The 27,391-nt window shown below is 34.1% G+C and overlaps 1 protein-coding gene across 27 annotated transcripts in view; it reads right to left on the bottom strand.

Annotated features, from left to right (window-relative positions):
- Nucleotides 1-27,391, bottom strand: part of LOC136041182 (calcium-activated potassium channel slowpoke-like) — a 280,833-nt gene that overhangs the window by 110,713 nt on the left and 142,729 nt on the right. For 26 of the 27 annotated variants that reach the window (XM_065725713.1, XM_065725714.1, XM_065725710.1 and 23 more), the window contains 3 exons: nt 23,905-24,060; nt 19,704-19,816; nt 2,600-2,755 (listed from right to left, as the gene is read on the bottom strand). In XM_065725713.1, the coding sequence (XP_065581785.1) occupies nt 2,600-2,755; nt 19,704-19,816; nt 23,905-24,060 (425 nt within the window). Of the gene's footprint in view, nt 1-2,599; nt 2,756-19,703; nt 19,817-21,401; nt 21,515-23,904; nt 24,061-27,391 lie in introns of all 27 variants that reach the window. The other variant, XM_065725712.1, reaches the window with a different exon arrangement.

The raw sequence follows: 27,391 nt of genomic DNA, 5'->3' as shown, positions 1-27,391 counted from the left end.
AATAAAATAAATTTTGTAGGTGACAATTCATCTTTTTTCCCAAAAATGGTAGGAGGATATTCCTTTGGACTCATATTAGGATGAAAGATGTATTTCCCACATGGATTCTGTTTCCCAACTGTTCTCCTATCTTCAGATAGATCCCCAGTTAAAACCCAATTCTAAAGAAAAACGCTGTAAAAATACCAAAATGTAATCAAATCAACACATTGAGGTCAATGCCTGCACAAAGGGACTTGGAATTCTCACGTACAGGAAATTAGAAGAAAATGGTATAAAGGTACTCGTCTTTGTATTTAAGACTATTTCAGGCCTAATTTTCTGTTTGAAAAAAATATTAAACAAAATGGAAATATAAAAGTTATTTTATGAGAATATTGTTTTAATAAAAATAACCAGATAGTTTCTTTTCAAGATCTCAGAGAGGGGGGATGCTAGAGAGATATTGCTTAAACCCACAAAAATTGACCAAATCTTACTTACTGTTTTCACAGATTCGGAGAAACTTACATTATATTTGCATGCAATTTACTTAGGGGAGATCTGCTGGTTCTACTATATGATTTTCTACTATTTGTACGACCAACATTCATGAAAGTTTATTCAAAGTCCTCATGCTATTGCAACAAAGAACATTAAATTTACACAAATAATGTTTTCAAAGACGAACTCAATTGGAGAAAATAAAAATCGTAAAAAGGCAGATCATATTTACTTGCTTGCTTATACCTATTTTTTTTTCTGTTTTCACAATGAAAATACCAAAAAGGGTACATTGTTTCCCAAAGACCCAAAATTGTATTGAAGCCTCAAATTTCAAAAACAAGGCGGCAACCTTAGAAGGTAAAATAAAATGACACCAAACGAATTTTTGTTTCATCACTGAAGAATCACAACGATGGAATATCCTTATATCGCTCCAAGCTGCGATTTAGGGTAATTTAAGGTAAAACATGTCAGTACAGTAAAACCTGGAACAACCCGCGGATACACTATTCGTATGATAATACTAATAAAATATGCTTAAAAGGAAACCCCTTCTACCTACTTACTAAAATTTTTAAACGGACCAAAATTAAATTAGATTTTAAATTGAACTCAAAATTCAGTAAATACAGAAATATCTTTCGCTAAATTTTGAACTCAAATTTTTATTTTTCTTTATCATGGCAAGATTAAACTTTTATTGTTTCTAGTGGCTGACTTCAAATTAATTCCCAAAAAGTCCTCTCTTATCATTTCAGATTAAAAAATTAAGGCAAGGATGCATACAACCAACGTTAGCAGAGGATCATCCCCGATACTATTTTTATATGATATTTATTATTATTTTTGTGTATTCGATGTGTCTAAAGTACTCGACAGTGTTGTTAAATCACGAACTCCTTATTCATAATATGAGCTTGAATCAACTCATCTATTATGTTAGTTCTAAAGTTCTAGTGCCTCAATTCTTATTTAAGATTAAACGCAAATGGTCAGATTTCCGAAAATATGCCGCATCGATGCAGAGTTAGACAGGGAGGGGCTCTTTCTCCATATATTTTCAGTGTTTGTAGTTCTAGTGTTATTTTGAAGACACCGCCTGCTAGTTTTCTTAGGTAAAACCTGTTGCTTCTCCAACATGATTTTCTGCTATTTCTTATGAGCTTCAATCATGAACATTAATGTGAAGTATTCATTATATTCCCAAAAAGGACTTCTACTTAAAAAAAAAAATGATTTCTAAAGATGAGTTCGATTGTAAATTATCATTCAATGCCTTTGTCAGTTAGAAGAGAGTGAATTTAATTAATTAATCATTTGATCACTTGACAAAATCGCAAGATTACTTCCATTTTTACTTCCATTGTTTACTTCCAGTATACTCAGAGAGAATCTATTACTTCTGTTTTATGATTTTCTATGATTTATTGGAACCAAGGATGCTCACTTTACAAAAATTTATGAACTTGAATTTTAAATTAGAAAACCATCTGATACATTTTTGGAGCATTCTTGACCTTACTTGGGAATTAACCGGGTTACTATGATATCAGTTATCACAAGTAGAGTTCTAAATATTCAGTAAATCCTGAAGAACCCTGCAGAATGATAATACCTTTTTTGATTCCAAATTAGCAATTTGATTGAAAATTTTTGATTCAAAATTAGCAATTTGGTTCTCGCAATGTTTTAAAATGCATACAAAATTGGGACAAAAAGCGGAAATTGGGTAAAAACAGGACTTCAACACCCCAGCAGAAAAAATTACAAATCTTGTTCACTCCTAAAACCTCCCCCAAGACCCGTCTGAAGGCTTGTAATTTCAGACACATGTAATTAACCAAAAATCATCCTCTAGTGTCCCTCCAGAGAATCAACAATTGATACAGTTTTAGAGACATAATTGTTCCACAGTCTATAAATAAACAGTTTTTTGAATGTTAATCAAGTTTCAGTAACGGAAAATGTTGCCCAAGACCTAGCTTAGATTTTAAAAGAGTATTTTTAGTTGATGAGATAACTGCCCGAGCAAGGAGAAACTTAGATTTTTTCAAAATAAAGGTCCTTTTTAAATTACGCGTTTTAACGGTAAACAATGTTTCATAACACTTACCGTTTAACTTCGTCCGCTGACTGTGCAATAAAGAATCCTTGAGTATTTGCGGATATTTTTGCACCCCTTGGATTAATTGCAATCTTTGAATCGTTGCCATCATCAGATTTTATTTCTATTGCCAAAAGTAACAGCTTCAGCTTGGTAAAGCATAACCTTATAATAAAAAAAATAGGTTATATTAACAGTATCTTTCCAATTGCTTGAGATGCTAACGTAATAGTTTTTTCAGCATCTTCAGAGTGAATTAGTATTTCCAAAATTAATGGCTTCAGTCTTTTAAAGCATAATCTTGTAAAAAAAAGAAGAGGTTGTATTGACAATCTCTTTTTGACTCTTTGAGATGCTAATATTAAGAGATCTACTGTCATCAAAGTGTTTGATCAATGTTTGAGATGTTAACATTGAAAAAATATACCGTCACCAGAAAGTATTTCTATTGCCGAACGCAATAGCTTCAGGCTAGTAAAGCATAATCATGTAATAAAAAAAAGAGGTTGTATTGACAATTTCTTTCTAACTGTTTGAGGGGCTACCGTTAAAAATTTTACCGTCTTCACAGTGTAAGAACACTGTTTGAGATGTTAACATTGAAAAAATTTACCGTCTTCAGGGTGTATTTCTATTGCCGAAGTAATAGCTTCGGGTTAGTAAGGCATAATCTTGTAATAAAAAAGAAGAGGTTGTATTGACAATTTCTTTCTAACTGTTTGAGATGCCTTTGTTAAGAAATTTACCGTCTTCAGACTGTATTTTTGTTGCCGAAAGTAATAGCTTCAGACTGGTAAAGCATAATCTTGTAATAAAAAAGAAGAGATTGCATTGGCAATTTTTTCTAACTGTTTGTGAGGCTACGGTTAAACAATTTATTGTCTTCACAGTGTAAGAACACTGAGATGTTAACATTGAAAATTTACCGTCTTCAGGGTATATTTCTATTGCCGAAGTAATAGCTTCAGGTTAATAAGGCATAATCTTGTAATAAAAAAGAAGAGGTTGTATTGACAATTTCTTTCTAACTTTTTGAGATGCCTTTGTTAAGAAATTTACTGTTTTCAGAGTATATTTTTGTTGCCAAAAGCAATAGCTTCAGGCTGGTACAGCATAATCTTGTAATAAAAAAGAACAGGTTGTATTGGCAATTTCTTTCTAACTGTTTGAAAGAAATCAATTTACCTAACTTACTTAACTGTACTTACTCAATTAGTTATTGTTAACTAAGTGTAAATTACTCAATTTACTTAACTGTTTGACTGTTGAAAAAATTTACCGTCTTAATAGTGTAAGAACACTGTTTGAGATGCTAACATTTAAAAAATTTACCGTCTTTAGGGTGTATTTCAATTGCCGAAAGTAATAGCTTCGGGTTAGTAAAGCATAATCTTGTAAAAAAATTAGAAGAGGTTGAATCGACAATTCCTTTCTAGCTGTTTGAGATGCCTTTGTTAAGAAATTTACCGCATTCACAGTGTATTTTTGTTGCCGATAGTAATAGCTTCAGGCTGGTAAAGCATAATCTTGTAATAAAAAAGAAAAGGTTATTGGGAATTCTTTTTCTAACTGCTTGAGATGCCTCAGTTAAGAAACTTACCGTCTTCGGACCTTGTAGCAGAGAAAGAATAGTAATTATAGAATTATAATTCCTGAATTATATATTTTACCTGTAAGGCAGGGGGCAAACCCTTCCTCTACCTCCGTGCACTGGACGAACAACTTCAAAATTTGAAATGAGAAGCCTCTGATAATGTTATACATTCTAGTATATATATATATATATATATATATATATATATATATATATATATATATATAACCTGCTTAATTTTCTAGAGTTTGTGTTTTAAAATATACACTAGAATATATAACATTATCAGAGGCTTCTCATTTCAAATTTTGAAGTTGTTCGTCCAGTGCACGGAGGTAGAGGAAGGGTTTGCCCCCTGCCTTACAGGTAAAATACTGACTCCGACTGAGTACATCTATATCAGGTTTGACTTTAGGCTTGGTAAGTACACAGCCTATTTTTGGGTGTGTATCGCTGCATTTGATTGATATCTTAGACTAAGTCACTTTAAAGCTGAATTTATAGGTATCTGCTACTGCCAATAAGAACTCATCACTAAACTACACCGCCTGAGGCAAAAATATATGAGCACTTTCTCACTCAAGAACAGTTCCAGGGGAGGGGCTGGGGCATTTGCCCACTCCCCCAATGTTTTTACGACTCGTAAGAACGTCACAAAAATGAATTTAAACAAATTTTGACACGTTTAAAAAAAAAATTTACCCCCCCCCCAAAAAAAAATCCTGGATAATTTCTTGAAATTACTCCAACCTAATCCATTCAAAGTTACACTATTCAACATCCCCCTCCCCACCCCAGATGAGCTTAAAATTTCCTTTAAGTCATTATTTACGACTTTTCCATCCTATCGAGTACGATATGCTCTTCTTTTGGTACCAGATTGCTGATAAAAAAGCACAATCTTCGTGGTTATCTTTCAATCATCATCCTTAAAACGTAGCCTAGCCATCTTAACCTCTTTCTCACCTTAGCCCTAGAAAGTGGGATAGGTATTGCCATTTCAAATTTAAAAGCTACCCTCTCCGTCGTATTTTGAAGTTTCTCTCTAGTTAAAAATGAATTAACCTTTTTATTTATTTATTACATATTTGAGGCGGTTTCAGTAACTTTTGATGTGGCCCTGTTTGCAGCTGCCACAGGCTTGTTTTTCAGGTTAGATTATTGTACCCTTCTGTGTATTTAAAATCGTATTTTTCAAAATGGTAAAATTCAATTACAGCTCCAAAAATTATTCTAACATTGAGCTTTTTGCCTTTTTTATTACATTTTTGTAAAATTTTTTCTTATTACCTTTTTTTTCAATATTTATGATAATTCTTAAGATATATATTCAAGATAATAGGAAGACTAAATATGGATAATTAACATTCAGTAAATTCCTAATTTTCTTCTTGGATAAGATATTAATATTGCATGCATATATTAACTTAACATAAACATCAACTTTAATATAGTATTTATTTTATCTCTTAGTAAAAATGCGAGAAAAGAGTCATTATCTGATTTATCTTAAGAATAATATTGACCCAATATTTCGGTTTATGGTCAAGGAAAAACTAAGTTTGTCTTTTAGCATTCTTTCTATGCCTAGCAACTCAAACGACATACAGATCCACAATGAATTAATTACGAAAGCATTAACGTTTGGCCTAAATGAATATGGGATAGTGACATGCAATGACGTACATGATATCCAATAAGGTTATCCTGGAACAACTTTAATTGGTGCTTCGGTTAAACAGTTCGAGATCTCGTTTCAGATGGAATCCCAATCGCTTTTTGGGGAAATCTTTAACAAAGGCGTCTGAACAAAAATTAACAACTAAGTCTACGGTTAGAAAATAAGGAATAGCGATGATTAGCCACAATTTGATCTAAATAGGCCAGGGCTTTAAGATTCAATTCGTATTTTTCACAGGGTGGTTGAATCGAACCTGTGGCGACGTCATGTCATCAAGAAAAGGCTAAAATTGTGTGTGGTTAGAAAGACAAGCTACAAGGAGACAATATATATATAGAAGCCTAACAATTGCTGAGTGCCAGGGGTACTACCGGTACTATGTATATATATATATATATATATATATATATATATATATATATATATATATATATATATATATATATATATATATATATATATATATCATGAAAAGAGAAATCACCAATGCAACAGCACAAACACATAAAAAAAAAGAGAGACAGAAGGAGAAATGGAAGACTGTTTTCCTAAACTAGTGATTAATCTAGACCAGCAATTGAATGAGGCCTTAACCCTACTCATCCATATAATCACATAGGTCAAACAGCATAGCCATACACAATCAACCATAAAGAATAATCCATGGACAGGCAGTCATGTCGTCAATAAGTATAGGTCGTCATTTACCAAACAATAGAAAAAAAATATAGACAAATAATCCAGAGGCAACACCCAACACAAGGGCTCATCAGGAGAATACACTGGCCTATATAGGGTTTCGCCACTTTAAATTCTCTACCCAGCACAGTGTTCTGGCTACGACAGAATATCCATGGCATCCCCGTGTCAGGTATCACCCCCAAAATACATGCCTATGAAAGAAAAAAAAAAACAGCAAATGTAAAACAACCAAGTAGAACCAAAACAAGCTTATCCTGTTAATATATCCCTCTTTTTAGCAACAATAGGTAAGCTAAATATTATAAATTTTACCAAATCACAAATATTAACACATTGCAAAAAACCTGAATGAACTAAACAATTATAGAATTCATCTTTACCATGTGGCTAATTTTTAAAAAAAAATCCGCTCAATTAGAAACACAATTCAAAATAAATGGCGCTGCGACAACATTTCTCGAACCTCCGAAATTAGTTGAAAATTTCTTTAAGTATTTCTAGATTATTCTTTTGATATTTATTTAAAAGTTCGTTATAATGAAAACTAAATTTTTCAATTGCCAAGTTAATTTATTTGCAGAAAAACCTCTTGATATCAATTTTTGGCTTAAGATTTTACATCTATTTTTAAAATAAATATAATTACCACAAATCCTTGCATAACGAAGTAACTGTGAGAAAAACGCTGAATATGTGATATTTGAGTGTATATTACTTTCAGGGAATGGGAAACTAATCACATCAAAATCAAAATCACCCGTTTTATTATACATTTTAAAACTTAATTTATTATTATCACAAATATTAATATTTAAATCTAAGAGATGATCTTCATGACCAGCGCCATAACTAGGCTCAAGATTAAGCTCTGATGGATATATATTTTTGGAAATATCAATGAAATCCTTACAATTTAAGAATAAAATATCATCTAAATATCTTTTATTATTTGACAAAGCATGTTTTAAATTAATTGGATTATTCTTATCCATCATATATTTATATTCTAGTTGACTTAAAAACAAGTCAGCTATAAATGGGCTGGCATTCCCCCCCATGGGAATTCCCATAATTTGCTTGTACAAATCACCCCCAGATCTTATATAAGTATTGTATAAAACAAATTCTAATAACTCAAAAATCATATCCAAGCTGTAACATCTCAAGTTAACTGTAGTATTAAAGCAATTTGCCCATATAGCTTTTTTATTATAAGTGTCTATGTTTAAGAACCTTTTACTAGATAAGAGGAAAGATTTCTTGATAACAGTTTTTAAATTATCAAACACTACATTAAGTGATAAATTGGTATACATTGTCGCAAAATCGAAAGACTCAATTCTTTTAGCTGAAACCATTGTTAAAGAATCTATCACCTGCAGTGAATTATTAACACTCCAATATGGATTAAAATTCGAAAATTTTTTAATACCAGAACAATAGGTTTTAAGTTTATTTACAATTTCCTTTAAAATTAAAGAGAGGTCAGTAGCAGCAATGCGGGTTGGACATTTAGCTGCTCCAGCAATAAACCGTGGTTTAGGGGGATTCTTATGAAATTTTACAGTCCAATATAGGAAAGGGAACTTTTTATCATTGTCATTTTTAATATTAAAATTTTTAAAAAGTATTTCATCAGTCTTTTCAATTAAATTCTCATCCTCTATATTTACCTTTTCGTGAACATTAGTTGTGCATAACTCCCTTTTTAAGATATATATATTCACTAGGGATTCACTAAAAGTCAGTGAATGAATTAGTGGATTTTTAGTTTTTTTTAGTTTATTTTGTTTATTTTATAGTAAATGTTTTTAGTTTATTTTTTTTGTAACTTTATTGTGGCTTTTATATTTTGTTGGGTTTTTTTGCTCCAAGATAAAAACTCGGTCTTTCTGGGTCCTTGATAGTTCTTTTTAAAGCAAATATCTTATCTCATGAATATATTCCTAGGTTTTGTATTTAATAAAGTTTCAATTTATAACTTATGACTATAACGTATAACTTAGGCAATTAAAGGCTTATCTAAAATGAAAGCTAATAAAAACATATGTATAGAAAAAATCCATGAAACGGTCCTTTTTTTCAACGTAGGGTCAAAGCGCTCTTTAGTATCGAATTAATTGTTTATAATGGTTACATATCTAGGGCTATTATGGAGTGAACTAAATCTTTTGTGATATCAAAATAGAAGAACAATTCTTATGAAGAATTATTTTATTGAATTAACATAATGCAATTTATACGCCGATCAATCAATTTATTCAACCAACAAATTTTACAACAAAAACGGTTCGAAATTTACTTCCCCGCAAGGCTCTATAGCCAGGTAAAAAACGAAACAACTTACTCTAGGCCGGCAGGGAGGTAAAACTCAAATTTACCTCCGAACTTGTTTTTATGCGAACAATTTATGGGCCGATAGAAAAACAAAAGGATAAAAGTTATAGAGACAAAGAGGAATTAGTTAAAATTGGTATAGAATGCCATTGAAACTTAGACACGAGCACTGGTAGATTCAAGAGGGATCGAGGGACACAGACCCTTAAGATTTTTTTCTGGTGCGCTTATTCTTTTTTTTCTGTTTTTAAGTCTTTTAAAATACATTTGACAATTTGTTCAATTATTGGCACCCTTGTCACTTCCCCTCCCCCCCCCTCCGAGAAGTTAATTATTGGAACCCTTTTCACATCCCCCCAAGATTTTACTCTAGATCCTCCAGAGGACACGCGTGGACATCGATGACAAAAAGTTTAAATAGCAAATCATTGGCAAATTAAGTGTAACTACATCTTTTTCTATATAGCTAAAACGATTTCTATATAGCTAAAAAGATTAATCATCATTGATATACCTCATTACAGGGTCATGCAAAAAACTACTCTAAAATCTGTTCAAGCCAATATTCATTATAAAAAAGAAAGAAAACTAACAAATTGGCTCAACCTTGCATGCTAACTAAGAGTACTATACAGGCAACTATTTATCACTATTTCTAGGGATATTTTAAGCTGCCTAAACAAAAGAAAAAACTACTAAATCAGCAAATAAATCACAAGATTATTGAAGGAGATTACTAAATCAAACAAAAAATCACTAAAATCTATAAAATCTAGTGATTTTTTCTCACTGGGTAGCAGCCCTGAATTGTGGGTATCAGACATATAATCTGGCAAGTGAAAATGGAATGTTTTAAATTTGGTTTATTTTCGGCTAACTTCAATAAATCTGCAACTGATTGTTGAATTTAGTTCTTTAATATTGATCAAACTTTAAAATATGCCATAATAAAGGGATGTGACTTGTTCGTTGTGTAATGTTTTTAGTACTAATGTAAAGTAATTCTGTTTTTTTTTTACAATTTTTAGTTTTAATTATTTATAAGTTTTACGTTTTCGCCTGGCACTCGTCCGGCTCTTGGAATTGGTAATCAGTAAGTAGCCAAGTCCCGCTGGATAAGAGGACTCGCCACCTACGTTAAAACTAATCTTGCCAAATAGGGTGGCCTGACTCTCATGGGGTGGGTTTAGCCCACCCCGGTATTTAGTAAGCCCCAGGCCTAGGGTTGATTGGGCTAGTGATCCTCCGACTGAAAACAATTGTTACGCAAAGTGGTAAATCAGTGTCGAATACGGACTCTTTTCTGAGATCACAACCCCAGTGCGTCAACAGACATGCTGACAATGTCAGAAAAACCGACGGGTTTAACCTTATTGGTCGAAGGGGATTAAGAACAGCCATCTGGAATGTTTACCCCCTAAATGCAGTTGCAGCAAAACACCTCTTATCCAGAGAACTATGCAAGAATAAGATAGCTATTGCAGGGCTGGCCGAGACTCGCTTGATCCAGAGTGGTGAAGAACGAATAGAAGGAAAATTCCTGTTGTCCCACGAAGCAATTTGTGAAAGACATTTGAAAGCGCATTCCAAGCACAAACAATGCAAAATGCCGGTTCTAGTGTGTTATGCTCTGGCGAACGATTCTGATAATTACGCCAAAACAGAATTTTATGTTGAGCTCTCCTGCACATTCACAAGCGTATCCCCCACGACATCAGTGTCCTGTTTGGGGACTTCAACGCATCATTAAGAGACAATACAGGCGTACGGAGAGGCACGATAGGACTAGTAATGCCCGATCCCCTTAATGACAATGGTCTCCACCTACTCGAGATCTGCGGATCTCACTACCTTGTTGTTGCAGACACGTACTGCCAGCACTAAATCATCCACCAATATACATGGTACAGCAACGATGGCTGCCCGAAAAAAATCGACTGTATTGTCACCTCGAAGTGCTGTAGGTCGTCTCTGAAAAATTGTAGAAAGCACAGATCAGCCGAGCTTGGAGAGCCTGACCGCCGACTTCTCAGCATTGAAGTTCAGCTTCATCTGAAAGCCCAGTGGTCAGAAATGAGGTTGACAATCAATAATGTCTTGTAATTGAAGGAGTTTGATTCCAAGCAAACGTAAGCTGCCGAGGTATCGAACCGATTGGAGCTACTCCACACTCTCACGAACAGTAAATCTCACAAACAGTTTATGTCAGAGCGATCGATCATAGAGCAAATATTGACAATCCGTCAAGTAGTCGAGAAAACCAGTGAGCTTCGACTGCAAGCATTCATCCAAGTCAACAGCCGCTGAAGACTATTCTTCCGAATTTGTACAGGGGTTGGGCAAAGTTGTGCCGTTGCACCCGAACTGTTCAACGTCATCATAGACCACGTCATTACCAAGACATCCTCAAGGTTTAGATTTGGACTTAAATTTGGCATATGGAAAACAAACCTGACCGGCCCAATCACAGGCCTGAGATGGTTTGACTTCGTCATTAACGAGAAGTTACTACAGACAACGTTTTACAGACAACAGACAAGAGATAACGAAAAGTTACTACTAGACACTGTTTTCCATACAAATTGCGGAGTCCACTCTGAGATGTTACGGTCATCCCCTTAGAATACCATCACACCTACTTACAAAAATCGTGCTGGACTTGAACCCTGCAGAAGCGGGCTGGAAACGACCCCGCAGAAGACATAACGTCGATGACCCTATAGTCTTTCAAAATACGTGAAGCTGGCAAACATCAGGGTTCACGATGCACCAACGCTATTTACTGATCACACTAGTTGGAGAAGACTCGTATTACCCTCTACGCTGAGTCACGCCCGGTAGGAGATATAAGTCAAGTTAAGTAAGTCAAAGCTTTGTCGAACATTGTAAAATATTACAAATCTTGTAAAATATTGCAGATTAATATCATGATTAGTTCTATTTTCCAATATTTATGTCCCTACCCTTACGAATTAGAGTTATATTATTTTTCTAAGTGTTCATTAGGTAACTTCTAGTTTCGTTTTTTTTTGACAAAAATGTTTCAGCAGTTGACAGATCGCCTTATAAATGTTTGATTTCTTTTCACCAAAATAGCAAACCAAACCCCGCTCAGTTTGATTACTATTTTCAGCTTTTGCCATTATTGATTATTTGACCTTATTGACCATTAATCCCACAATCATTTATTGGTCTTATGGTACATTTACCTACAGGAAAAGACGCAGTTCTTATGCGGTGCTCCCACGGCGTCAATAAAGCTAATATATTTTTTCATGAAAATTCCCCACTATAGAGTTTGTCCCACTCACACGAGAATTTCACTTTTGACTTTTAAAGCGATTTTTCAGAGCTAATAACTGAATTAATCAAACGTGGAGCAGAGAAAACATCTTCTTAAGCATATTTTTCCTTTTAATTAGTAAGGCTTTAGATACCCAGTTACTCCTGTATTACACGCTTTTCACAATACTTATACACATACTGTGTTTTGATTTACTTCAACACTCTCCTCAGCATTCTTTGAAAGGCTCACCTTAATGCCCATCTTGAAAAGTATGTTCAAACATGCATACCTTTCTCAATAACAAATACTATGTGTAAACAATGAGCGAATTGCCTAGCTTATCGCCCTTATCCTGAGGACTGTGGGGGGTTGACATCCCCAAATACATAATTAATGCACCTTTCAACAAGGGTGAACAAAACAAACATCTTAAAATTTTGATCAGATATGTTTTGGGGAATGATAGGCGTGGGCGGAAGGAGGGTGGATTTCCTTCCATTCATTTTTGACTCCAAAATGGGATCTAAAACTTCCGACTTCCAATCAGATGAGCTCCATCGGATTGAAAGATCATACGACCACCCGAACCATAAAAACCTGGAATGCCCGATGAAAAACTTATAACCATTGTCCATAGGCTTCGGGGGATTGTGTCCACCCTAAAGAAATTGTTATGTGATTTTTGGACTATTGGAAAATGGCTATCTCGCAATGAATACGTTTCAGAAAGAGGATGTTAGGGAAGGGGAGGGGGGCTAGTTGCTCATCATCATGTTTGATTCTTAAAAGAGAAATAGAACTATACATTTCCAATCAAATGAGCTTCTTAAAAAGTTCACACGACCACCCTTCAATAAGAACCTTTAATGCCCCTGGGGCATAGCTTACAACCCTTACTCCAAGACCCTGGGAGGTTCTGTCAGCTCAAAAAGCCTTATTATATCACCTTTGGACTATTTTTTGAACATGTGGCTACCTCAAAATTCCTATCGGATACATTTGTGCAAAATATGATGAAGGGGGAGGGCTGTCTTTTGATCACTTTGACTCATAAAAAGGGCACTAGAACATTTGATTTCCAATCCAACCATCCCCCTCCGAAGTTCATACGATCACACTTTCTATATAAACCTTATATTCCTCCAGGGCGTAAATTACAACCCTTGCCCTGAGGGCTCTGGGGGGGGGGTCATCCTCAAAGAAATAATTTCAAGACCTTTCAACTACACTGAACAAAATGGCCATCTCAAAATTTTGATTGGATGGGTTCGGGGAAATAGTGGGTGTTGAAAGGGGCTAGTTGCCCTCCAATCGACTATTAAAAAGAGCACTACCTTTCAATTTCCAATCAAATGACACCTTTTTGAAGTTTCTTCTACAACGTCTTCGGTACGAAGTGACCTGGTCCTAAACAAGCCAAAAAAAAAATACATCCTACACACATCGCTCTTTACTTAGGCAGCGCTACTGAACTGCCAATATTGAAAGGAGCTGTTTAAGATTTTAGTTATAAGAAGAATGAATTGTGGATAGTGATTTCTTATAAAATTAGTAAGGATAGGAAATTCCGTCCCAAGAAAGGAAAAATAATATTCATCCATGAAGAAGAAGCGTATCCTCTGAAATGTTAAGATTTTAAGTAATACTGTCCTAACTCCTGATTTTGCCATGTTTAAACCTATTACCAGGAAAAAATGGGTCAAAGATATACAAATTAGATCAGAACTTCCATCATACTGTATATATTAAAAATACAATAAATGACAAGACCACCCCAATAGTTTTTAATTTAATAGGCTAGAATTTTGGCTGAAAAATTTCCCAGTGATGAAAATAGCCATTCACCGTACATTTCTAAGACTTAAAGAAATGTTTCAAACATTTCTTTGGCAACCAGATATAATTCAAACTTATTGTTTCCAGGCAAGCTTCAAAGTGCTTGGACACTTGGTGAACTTTGGTGAACAAAACTCCAAAAGATATTCAGAGCTTGATGTATGAGAAAGTTGTTACAGAAAAACAAATTCATTGGCTCTACTACTTTCTCCAAAATATCAAAGAAAATTTGTCAGGAAGGCGATTATTTATCCTATTGTCATTTTTATTATATTGTCATGCCTTCACAACAAATTGATGAAATTTAGGGCATATACACTTTTTTTAACGAAAAAAAGAGCCCAAATGTTATAACGTCAAATTCTAAATTTCTGTTAAAATAGGGTTGCGAATGGCTTCTTATTTTGAAGTAAATAAAAAAAGTTTTTCAAATGAAAGTAAGGAGCCATGTTAAAACTAAAAACGGACAGAAATTATTACGTTATTACCTCGCTCATTACGCTAAAGTTCAAATTTTGTTCCAGTTCTTTAAGAATGACCCCTGAATCACAGAGGCCGTTTAATTAGAATAAATAGCTCTTTTGAAAGTACTAAAAAAAAACTTTAGCGTAAAGAGCGAGGTTTTGACGAGGGGGGTGATCCCCTTCATATACGTAAATTTTTTTTTCGCTTTAAGTTTTAATATTGCTCCTTACTTTCAGTTGAAAAAAGCTTAATTTTTATTTAATTGCTGATCGTTTTTTAAATAATGCTGGGAAATCCAGTGCCCCCGTCATAGAAAAATTCCTTCCCCCACGAAAGTTTCCTCCATGGAAAGACCCTCCCACGGAACCACATACCCCGACCCTCACTCCCCACCAGAAAAAAATACCCCCTGAAAACCTCTGTATATTACCAATATACATATACCCAATATACAACACCCAATAACCAATACTATATGTAAACAATAGGCAGAGCTCATAACTTGCAGCCCTTCCCTCAGAGAACGTGGGGGACTAAGTCACCCTCAAAGACTTAGTTACTAGATTTTTGGACTATGTTGAACAAAATAGCTATCTCAAAGTTTTGATCAAGTGACTTTGGGAAAAAAATGAGCGTGGGAGGATTCCGTATTATTAGCCCTCTCGCAATATTCTACGACAACTTGGTCGATAGAGCCTGGCAAAAAATACAAAATTCCCAATGTTTGCATATAGGAGCTTGAAACCTCTACAGGAGGTTTCCCTGATATGCTGATTCTGATAGTGTTATTTTTCATTAAGATTCTTAGGCTTTTAGGGATTTTTTCCCTCTTTTTTCAAAAATAAGGCAAATTTTCTGAGGCTTTTAGCTTTTGATGTGTGAGACTAAGCTTGGATGAAACTCATATATTTGAAATTAGCATAATAATCCAATTCTTTTGATATATCTACGCGTATCAAGATTAAGTTTTTAGAGTTTCGTTTACTTTTAAGCCAGGTCGTTTTCTTTTGAGTCCTAGTTCGTTACCACAAACTGTTTGATTATTGTAGCACGTATACTATTTTAGTTTTGCTGCGTAAAATCGGCATTTTCAGTTCATCTTTTTCTTTTCTTTATTTGTTGAAATCTTTTTAGTTTACTGTTGCGCATCAAGGTAGTAACAGCCGAGTAAAGGTACTTGTTTTTAAAAGACATTCATTCCTCTAAGGTTGTTAGTCGTTGTTAGGGGGTGCCAATTGACTGGGGGTGGGACAAAAGGAAGGACATTGCTATATAGAAATTGCCCCTGAGATTTGAAAAACTCATTTCGTTTATATTTTCATTGAACTAAAAGAAATAAATGCCTGTATACTTTGAAAAATACCATTTTTTTATTTGCATTAGAAAAGTAGAAAAATACTTCGACCCTCTACATTTCTTGAATTAGCGTCCTTCGATTGTGTTTTTGTACTTATGCATTATTTCATTTCTCCTTGCTATGTTACATCCCCTTCTAATCAAGGTTGATGATGTTACATTCATTTTGATATTCTATCTTTAAAACTAATCATGTAAAGCATATTGATTATTTAACTTCATTTCAGTCCTTTTAAAGTATTAGGTATTAAAAAACAAGTTTTCTTAAATGAAAGTAAGGAGCGACGCTAAAACTTAAAACAAAGAGAAATTACCCCGTATATAAAAGGAGCTGTCCCCTCCTCAACGCCGCGCTCTTTCGCGAAAGTTTCTTATTGTTATAAAAAGTGGAGTTGCGACAAAGAGTCAAGCTTTAGTGCAAAGAGTAAGGCGTTGAGGAGGGGACAGCTCCTTTCATATGAGAATAATTTCTGTTCGTTATAAGTTTTAATGTCGCTCCCTACTTTCAGTTTAATTTTTTTTTTTTTTTTATTCAGTCTCTGAGCGCTTTTCAACTAATACAGATTCGAATTTGACTCACCATACATGAAAAATTAAAACAAAATTTGCATATTAATTTAGACGCATTATTCCGTATATGAAGGGTTGCCCCCTCCTCAATACGTTGCTCTTTACGCTAAAGTCGTTAGCACTTTTAAGAAAAGGTTCTTATTAAACGACCCCCGTGTTTCAGTAACTGTTCTTAAAAAATGGGAAAAAAGTCCAACTTTAACGTAAAGAGCAAGGTATTGAGGCAACCCTTCTTATATGGAATAATTTCTGTTACTTTGGATTTTTAATATTTCTCCTTGCTTTCAGTTAGAAAACCTGTTTTTTATATTTAATTTCTGATCTTTTTCAGATAATGCCGGTAAATATCGCTCACCCTCATTGAAATGCACCCCTCATCCCCACCCCTATGGAAAACCCCTCCGTGGAAATTTCATCCAATGTAAAGTGCACCCCCCCCCTTTTCAAATTCTCTCCAGACAGTTCCAACTTCGTTGAAAATTTCCCTCCACGTAAAATTGCTTGGGGACTATTCAGCCTGAAACATTCTCCTTAGCATTGTTTCATTTAAAAAAGACTTTAATCTCTAATCGGTTTCGCGGTCGCTCCAGAAATGCCCCCTTCCATGGAAATTGTTTCCCGGAAAACTAAACACGTGGACAATAGACCCGGATAAATCACCCGGAACATCTTCCCATACAAAATTTGGCAAAGAGAATGTAAGACAATTAAAAAGAATTTCGTATAGTATTTCTGTCAAATCCCCCTTGTTAGACATTTTTTCTGGAAACTTCACCATCCGGGAACCTAGGTAGATTCTCCCAATAGGAAATCCACTCTACGCACATCCCTCCCCCCCCCCCCGAAAAAAATGTCAGCATACTTCAAAATACCAAATACTATACCTAAACAATTGGTAAATTTCATGACTTACAGGCCTCTCCCCACAGACTTTGGAAAGTCAGTTAACATCTAAAAACATAGTTATTTGGTCTTTCAACTATATTGAACTAAATGGCTATCTCAAAATTCTGATCGGATAACTTTGGGAAAAAATGGGCGTGAAAGGGGGCCCAGTTGCCCTCCAGTATTTTTGGCCAAATAAAAAAGGGCACTCGAACTTTAGTTTCCGTTCAAATGCACCCTCTCCAGAACTTTTAAGACCATTATTTCAATAAGATCACCCCTTAAAAAAAAACACAAAACAAATTATAAATGAACACACATCCGTGACCTGTCTTCTAGCAAAAATAGCTAAATTCCACATTTTTGTATATAGGAGCCTCAAACTTCTCAGGGTTCTCTGGTACGCTGAATATCATTGCGTGATTTTCATTAAGATTCTTTGAATTTTAGGGGGTGCTTCCCTCTATTTCAAAAATCAAGAAAATTTTCTCAGGCTCGTAACTTTTGCTGGATAATACTGAACTCGATGAATATTATATATTTGGAATCAACATAATTAGGCTTATTCTTTAGATGTATCTACTAATATTGAAATTTTGTTTTTTAGAGTTTCAGTTACTATTGAGCCGAGTCACAGTCACACATATCGCAGTACTTTAGCTGGGAAAGAAGAGACTGAAAATATGATTTAAATTTTTAGTTATAATTGTTTATTTTGACTTTAAAGTATACAATTTTGATACGTATAAATATATAAATTGTGACAAAGCCAAAAATGAGAAGAGCCAATCTTAGGGTCTCTTCTAGTGACGTCAATTCACGAAAAGTAAGGGATGGGGCATGATTTATTTTTCAAAAATTAGGGGAGCAATTATAATCTAATCATTATAAAACTAATGCGGCAATTTATAGACAAAATGACCTCTTTTGAACTTTATGTTTATTAGGAAATGGTGCAGCAGCAGCTTGTTCAAGATTTTTATTTTATTTTGATTTCAATTTTATCACAGTAAAAAAAGAAGAAAAATCCAAGGACTCTGAAATTAAGTTTTCTTAGCAATTATTATCATTTTTGAACCTCTTTTGTAAACTTATCATGCTTATCATCAGAAGTGAAGAGATAGAAATGTGATAGAAATATGTCACGGATAGAAATATGTCAGACACAAATAAGCATTGTGTACTTGATTTTTTAAAATCATGTTTGTTCTAACAGAAATAAAGTAATAAAAAAAAATGGTAAAAGCTGGTGCAAAAACTCAACAATAGACTCGTGAATGGAAAGATGTTAGAGGGTTTCATGGCAAATTAAGGTAGACTATAACTGCTTCCATTCGGAATGCTTTCAAGGAATCCATGCAAAGTCGTTGATTTTTCTTCTTTTTCTAGATTTTAATTTTTTAGCTTCTTGTTTTACTTCCTTATAAAGAAAGTTGTTTAACTATTAATTTTAAATAAAACTTAGGGTTGAATATAGCTGCTTGCATTTTTTCTATGTTATTTACTTCTATGCAACTTCATTTTTCAACTATGTCAATCTAGCTCCTTTGTCATTTAATATTGTATGTTTTTATCTTCTATGAGCATTCTGCCTTTCTTTCTTTTCTTTTCTTTTTTCTCTCTTTCTCTCAGTTATTGTCTTTTTATAATCGTATTGCTATTCTTATGGGGTCACTCAAAGCATGCAAAAGTTTAAAAAAAGGTTAAGCGTTTTGTTGTATTGTTTTTTTGTGTGTTTTTTTTTTAATAAACCACGAAAGTATTCAAACTACGAGACCTATCTTTTTTTATGTAACAGTTGCAGTTGAAACTGTTCTCCAATAACAACCCTTGCTAACATGCTTAATAATACATGCATCATTCCCCTATTTAAAATTTGTGTCTGGCGATTAATTAAGGCTATTTAATTACTATTCGTACTTGAATAGAGATTAAAAAATACGCTTTACCATGTGTGACCTCTTACAATCCCATACTTTGTTCTTATTACAATATATTTTTTTATTATATCTATATGCTTCTCATTTTTGATTTATAAATTATTTTGAACTTCCACAATCTAGCTCTACTGCCAGCCGCAATTCCCTCTCAAGCTGATTTGAATCAACTACAGGGGCATGAGAAAGCAGTTTATTTTCAATTAATTTATTCTGTATTTCAATTGTCATTGGTAAAAGGTAAGGAAAGGCTTCTAAATAATAAGCCTATTAAATTCAATAAAATAGCAGTTACAAATGTGTTACACTTTTCCCAAGTGGCCATCCATGTTTAACATGCTCTCTACCACATGCATCATTCCACTTTGATCCACTTCTGATATATAATCTAAAGACCTGGGTTCAAACATGCCTCTACCTCTACTATACCTCTATTTGGGCAAATCTCGAGCCAGAAAACTTACTCGCTAGCTTGAGGGAATGTCATGCCCACAAAGGATGGCGAAAGGGTTTCTGTATACATTTCGCATCCAGTCCCTTGGAGATAATCGTTTTGCCACTTTGGCGTTTCTGGAGACTATACAGAAAGAAAAGCAAACAGTTAGAAAGCACACGTAGGTAGAAAGGGAATCTTTAAATTAGAGACATCAAACTAGCCTTTAAACCTCTCTTGATCTGTAAAGATAATATTTTTCTTCAAACTTGCTCCTAAGAATTTTCTTAAATTTTCTAGAAAATACTTAATCAATTATAGTTAAAAACTGAACTATGTATAAAAGTTTTAAAATCAAGGAATTGGGCTAAATAAAGCTTTTTTTAGGTTTAGTACAAGAATTGTTTCATACATTTTAAGGATTTAAAAAAAAAGCTTAATTGGAGTTCCACAGGATCCAATATATTCCTTACGTACAAATTCTGAGAATTTAATACAAAGTACTTAGCAAGAGGAAGACTAAAAAACCACTTTCTTTGAAATGTGATATTTTCAGTTTGACATACCTTGATTAATTCCATATCTTATGAAAAAATTTAAAAAATACTTTCATAAGAATATTAAACATTACAGGTTTAATGGCTAGATTGAGGCTAACTAGAGAGCGATTCATAAGGGCTTAGATGAAGGGGAAAGAGTGACAGAAACGCATGTAACTAAAATTAGTTTTATCAAATCAACGAATCAAGTTTCAGGCAGTATCGTACGCAGTAAATTCAATTAGCGCCCACACCGCTTCCCCACTAAGTTACAAAGTGATTGAAAAAGTGTTTTTAATCATAATCTATAATAGGTTAAATAAACTATTAACAATTGAACCCTCTTAAAAAATGGCTTCTGCTATCACCCCTGGTCTTAAAATTTCTTTTTTCTACAATTTGGATTTCGTTCATTCTAAAGAATAATAAAATTAAAAAAAAAATCAAAGTATCTAAACCATTTATCAGGTTAAAATAAATACAGTTGGGTTCCTCTCCACCGTTAAAATGAAAACAAAACTTGAACACCTCCTTCGTCTGAGCCTTGCTTTCAACTTGAATTTACCTTTTTAATTCCAGAGAGGTCTTAAGCCAACTGTCAAATTTTCATTGCCCAATCAAACTTAAATTTGTCCATGCCAATATAAAAGCCGGCCAAATCACATCTCAAAAATTGTTTTATATCATTATTTAAAGTAAGCATCTTTAATACAAGGCCGTATATATATAGGGGAGGGGGTCAGACTCGTAAAAACATAACAAAAATATATATGATAGATGTCGATGCGTTTTTCGTAACCCCCCCCCCCCTCCTCGAACAAAATTAGCAAGGTACACCTTGCTTTAATGTTTAATTGCTTTAGAAGTATTTAATTAACATTTAGCTTAATTTAAGGATATGTAAATAACAACATTTCAATCGTTTTTAGAATGTTTTAGTTGAATATCTTCATACATCCTTAGAGTTGGTAAAGTAAAAAAAACACACTTATGTGTATTAAACCGGAATTTATCAACACATTCGCTGGGTTTCATTCCACTCACGCACCTTCATCTAAACCTGCTTGGATGACCCTTATAACGACTATATTGAGGTTAAATACACTGAAAGCTTCCGAGATACATTATATAATATTAAACAGCTTGTTGGAGAACAAATATTACTATCAATATCTCAGCCTAGGACTTACTCTGCCGCTTGGATGAAAGTCATGCCCGCGAAGGATGGACTTATCATGTCTGTGTACATCTCCATACCAGAGCCACGTAGATAGTCATTTTGCCACAGCTGCAAATCTGACGACTAACATGCAAAATACAGCATTAATGATTGATGGTTTTAGATAGCCCAAAATCAAAACACACTAAGCAGAAAATAAGAAGTGCATATTGAAAAGACGACAGCTAGCAGTTTCCCAGCCAGTCATCGATCGATTAAGCTTGACTCACGGTTCATTTGAACACGTCGAGGAGAATCTACATAGTGTGTTTTGATTGAAAAATGGTCTTTTGTCATTCCGCTGGGGGTATAACTAGGTAATTTTGCTTGTTAATAGAGAAGGAACAGAGTATCCCCCTCCTCCGCCCCACGAATATAGGATGATCATCATTAAAAGGAAAAGAAAAAAGAGAAGTCCATTATAGTCGACATATAGTTGATGGAACTATATGACATGTTCTTTAATGAGAATAAGTAAGGACTGTGATTCTTTACTTTTTTTATAGAATTGAAGATCCATTGTCAATTAGATTTTACAATCAGGCTGGGCAAAAAAGGCCAATGAATCCTTTTTGTTTCTTCCCAATCTTACCAGCGTGAAACAAATGGAATAGCATTCAAAGACATACAAGATTGAGGTTATGTTGGGTAACAAGATGGTCGATCAAGTACCTAGCTTCACTTGCTTAGATAGTACTTTTTAATAAAAATGGTGAATGCGGAGAAAATTTTAAAAGTAGAATGGTCAAGGCCCAGGGTGCTCTTTACAGTTAATAAAAAAAGTCTGGAAAAATAGGAATAACATCCTTGGAATCAATATTAAAATGTTGTAAGTTACAGTGATGACAGTGGACAAGTATGATTCTAAAATGTAAGCACTCCGACCGACGAAGGAGGCTTTGTTAGATGTTTTCCGGAGAAATTGTCTACGGATTCATTTGGGCAAATGAACGTATTCCGCTCTGACTGAACATATTTCAGACAGTAAGCTGGTCGAAAAATGTGACTCAATCCTGCTTTTTAAGACTGTAATGAAATAAAGGTTGAGATGGCTAGGACACGTACTGCGCATGAAGGATGACAGATTGCTAAAGATAGTCCTTTTGCCCAACTACCTAGGGCATAACAAAAAGCCGTTCAACCCGGAGCAAGGGGGCTTTGAATATATTGGGATGAAGGAACATCGTGCGTAGCTGTGTAGGCCACATGTAGCTTGGTGCTGCAGTCAGTTATTAGTAGTACGATTAGTGGTACGAGACGCTGGATATTAACATTGCCGCAGTTTATTTGGTGGTAGACTACGTTTTGGGTGCGTGGGGGCAATTATTTTTACTACAAAGAGTACTTGGGGGACTCGTGGGATAAAACTGTTAATATTGTTTAAATTGGAAAATAAATTAGAAAAGAAGATGACTACAACATAACATGTTGTGGGAGCACAGAAGTTTTGTAGTTTGGGTGGAAACTAGAATCATTGATTGAAGAGAGTTAATCGGTTGAAATGACTATTTCTATTGTCACGTACAATCTCTACTGACGATAGTTTGAAAGGACTCTTTATTGTACCATTTTCTTTTTTAAAAAGAAACTGTTGCAGCAATAATTTTTTTAGAGCACAGGAGTTTCACAGCTTAAATAAAAAAAGAACATTTATTGAAGAAGAGCTGATGGATTGAAATGCTAAGCCTTCCAGTGTCACTTTTCCATACTGCCACGTATCTGAATTGAAAAGAGTAGTTAAGTAGAGAATACATATTGGTTAAGCACAGGAAGGGATGCCAAGTCACGAAAATTTGGGAGGGAAAGTGTTTTTCTATTTTTTTTTTTTTTTTAATACCAAAAGTTATTTTTTTTAAACCTTTGGGAGCTCGGATTTTAAGTTGCATCTTAACTTTTGCTCTTCAGTTGCCAAGAAGATGCACTTTTGAATAGATGACATCAATTCAAACGCACTTTTCAATAATTTCAAGCCCAGATATTATCTGCATCTGCAACAAAATTGCAGATTACTTTTATGAAAAATGATCCTTGAAAAAAATTTAAAAGATTTTCGAGTTACTTTTAACGGTCCTGGGTTATCTTCATTAACATGAAACAAAAAAAAATATATTACGATCAACTGTAAACAAATCAAGTTTACAACCAAAATCAAGCTGTTTTTGTTTTAATACATATATATATATATATATATATATATATATATATATATATATATATATATATATATATATATATATATATATATATATATATATATATATATATATATATATATATATATATATATATATATATATATATAGTCACTTCTTAATTCTTAAGAGAGAAAACTAATATCTTACGATCTGCTCAACTGACGTTTAAAATTAATACAAGGTTAATAAATTAAAGTCATTGAAGTTACTAGTTAGTAATTTATTAAAAGAAATACATATTGTCAAATAAACAAACAGGTTTTCAAAGCATATCCTTACCGTTTTGAATGACCTCATGGCAAACAAGTTTGCCATCATAGTGGAAAATCCAGGAGCTAAGCAGCTTTGAGCAATAAATCCTAATTTCAATTCTGCTAAACAGATAACGTCGTCTCCTCGCTTCCAGTCCCAGCTGGGTATATTTAATAAATAAGCCTGTAGAAAAAGAGAATATTCAGAATCATAAACGTATTAATTCATCATAGTCTACGGACAGGAGGAGTTTGCACGAACACCTTGCACTGTTTTTTCCATGCGAATTGCAAAGATTTCCAAAGATTTTTGAAGTAGGCCAAACTGGTTATTTAAGTCTGATTCTGTATTACATTAAATAAAAAAAAACAAGTTTTTTTTTAATGTAAGTAAGGAGCGACATTAAAACTTGAAACGAACAGAAATTACTCCGTATATGAAAGGGGCTTTTCCTCCTCAACGCCCTACTCTTTACGCTAAAGTTTGACTCTTTCTCTTAACTCTACTTCTTGAAACAGTAAAAAACTTTAGCGTAAAGAGCGGGGCGTTGAGGAGGAAAAGCCCCTTTCACATACGGAGTAATTTCTGTTCGTTTTAAGTTTTAATCTCGCTCCTTACTTTCATTCAAAAAAACTTGTTTTTTTTATTTAATTTCTGGACGTTTTTTAATTAATGCACGTTTTGATCTTGGCTCTACGCACATAAATAATTAAAACGAGATTTGCATATTAATTTTTTTTTTTGGCTAAATGACTTTCTTATAGTTTTAATCGGAAGATTTTGAGAAATAAGGAGAGAGGGAGGAAGCCTAGTTGTCCTCCAATTTTTTGATTACTTAAAAAGGCAACTAGTACTTTTAATTTTCTTACGAACATTTTCATTAGTAAGAAATAGACGTAATTTACGAATTAATTTACGTAACAAACTTCTATATTCGTATGTTTTTATTGCGTATATGAGGGAGTTCACCCCTCGTCGATACCTCACTCTTTACACTAAAGCTTAAATTCTGTCCCAATTCCTTAAAAATGACCCTTGAATCACAAAGGCCGTAGAATATATAGTTGAAATTACTAAAAATACTTTAGCGTAAAGAGAGAGGTATTACGAGGAGGTAAACCCCTCATATGCGCAATAATTTCTGCTCGTTTTAAGTTAATGCTGCTCCTCACTTTCAGCAGAAAAAAAACTTTTCATATTTAATTTTTCACTGTTTTTTTTTAAATAATGCAAAAGATACTGCGCCCCCTTCATTGAAAGTCTCTTCCCCCATAAGAAGCTTTTCCATGGAAAGATCCTCCCACAAACCCCCCCCCCACCTCAACTCTCCCTCCCAAACCAAAAAAGTCCCCCTGAAAACCTCCGTACACTTCCCAGTAACCATTACTATATGTAAACACAGGTCAAAGTTTGTAACTTGCAATCCCTCCCACGGGGACTGCGGGGGAGTAAGTCGTCCCCAAACACATAGTTATTAGGTTTGTTGATTATGGTGAATAAAATGGCTATCTCAGAATTTTGGTCCGGTGACTTTGGGGGGAAAATGAGCGTGGGAGGGGGCCTGGGTGCCCTTCTATTTTTTTGGTCCCTTAAAAGGGCACTAGAACTTTTAATTTCCGTTAGAATGAGCCCTATCGCGACATTCTACGAACACTGGGTCGATACGATCACCCCTGGGGAAAAAAAAAACAAAAAAAAATAAATAAATACGTATCCATGATTCGTCTTCTGGCAAAAAATGCGAAATTCCACATTTTTGTAGATAGGAGCTTGAAACTTCTACAATAATGTTCTCTAATATGCTGAATCTGATGGTGTTATTTTCATTAAGATTGTATGACTTTTAGGGGGTGTTTTCCTCCTAAAATGAGGCAAATTTTCTCAGGCTCGTAACTCTTGATAAGTAAGACTAATCTTGATGAAAGTTATATATTTAAATTCAGCATTAAAATTTGATTTTTTTTATGTAGCTATTGGTATCAAAATTCCATTTTTTAGAGTTACGGTTACTATTGAGCCGGGTCGCTCCTTACTACAGTTCGTTACCACGAACTGTTTGATTAGTGATTCCTGCCAGTTTTGTTTGATACTGAAATGTTTGTTTTTATATTATCTCTTGTATACTCAGGTAACAATCTCACTTTTAAAACATGGTACCAGTTTCATAAGACTTAATCAAAGCGCGCATCTACAAATTGAGAGGATGAGGGGAGGACTCCCTTTTCAGATTTTTAAATGTGCTTTGTCTACCTTAATTCTGGGAGCAAATGGCTAATTCTGTTTAAATAGAAAAATTCAAATAGAAAGTTGAGCTACTAAATTAGATCAACCCTAGATGGCTTATATCTGTGGATAGGGTTCAAAAGATAATAGCTCTTAGACAGAGGCGGATTTAGGGAGGAGAGACAGAGGGGGCCCTTAGCCTAGGCACAGATATTTTAGGGACATAAAATGTCACAAATTTATCCAACACTTATAATCATTCCTTAATTTTTGAAATTGTGTTCTTAGTAAAATTAAGTAGAAGGCGCACTTCGTAGAAGCGAATTCGATCCGAAATTTTCATTTTTCCATATATTTTCCAGGTAAAGTAAGAAAATTAGGATTTAACAAATGAAAAATTGCATTAATAAGTGAAAATTTTACGAAAATCTGACCAGAAAATTCCTGGGGGATACGGGGGAGAGGGCTCTCATCCAGAATTTGCCCCAGACACAAAAGAAGCCAGAATCACCCCAGTTCTTAGACCGCAATTCCCTTATTAAGTGAAAATTTTCCCAGAAACAATGTCCCCCAACCTCCTCACACAAAATTGTTTTTCGTATGCGGAGGTAAAAAGCAGAAGAATAAGTAATTGTAAAAAGATAAATGAGTAAGGTTTTGGATTTTTTTTCATGATATTTTTTATCAATTTTATCAGTGTTATGTTGTTTTATTTTTTAATTTCCATTTTCAATTATTTTCACGGTTGATTCTTCGGAAACTGAAAAAAGTTTGAAAAGCTCGGGAAATTACACTACAATTATTCCAGGAAGATTTTCTTTAAAACACGCCGTATGTATTAGAAATACCAAAATTATCACTTACGACCTCAGATTAATTTCATTTGGGAATCCCAAATTGAATTGTTCTGGCATGATGCAAATTGCATAAATAACATTTAGATGAACCAAAAATCTCTTGGCAAACAATTGAGGAAAAACAAGCAAACGACCTGTTATGAAATGCGAACTGAAATCAAAACGCAATCAAAAATGATTTGCTTACCATTAAAGAAGATCAAGCAATTTGGCCAGTGCGATGTTCAAATAAAATAGGAAGGGAAAATGACAAAGGAAATCTTTAGTCCTTTAATGCGGGTCTAATACTAACAGTAGGACCTAAAAATTACCGGAGCTCCTTGCAAGACCTTTACTCTCAAGGGGTGGCAGCCCAGTGGGTAAGTATAGCTACAAACTGACGATTTGCCTACTTTTTTGGGGTTCAGGTACGTAAATGCTGTGATATATTGTAA

The sequence above is a fragment of the Artemia franciscana genome, unplaced genomic scaffold, assembly GCF_032884065.1.
Source record: "Artemia franciscana unplaced genomic scaffold, ASM3288406v1 PGA_scaffold_1179, whole genome shotgun sequence".
Lineage (NCBI taxonomy): Eukaryota > Metazoa > Arthropoda > Branchiopoda > Anostraca > Artemiidae > Artemia > Artemia franciscana.
This window is presented reverse-complemented; position numbering and strand designations above follow the sequence as displayed.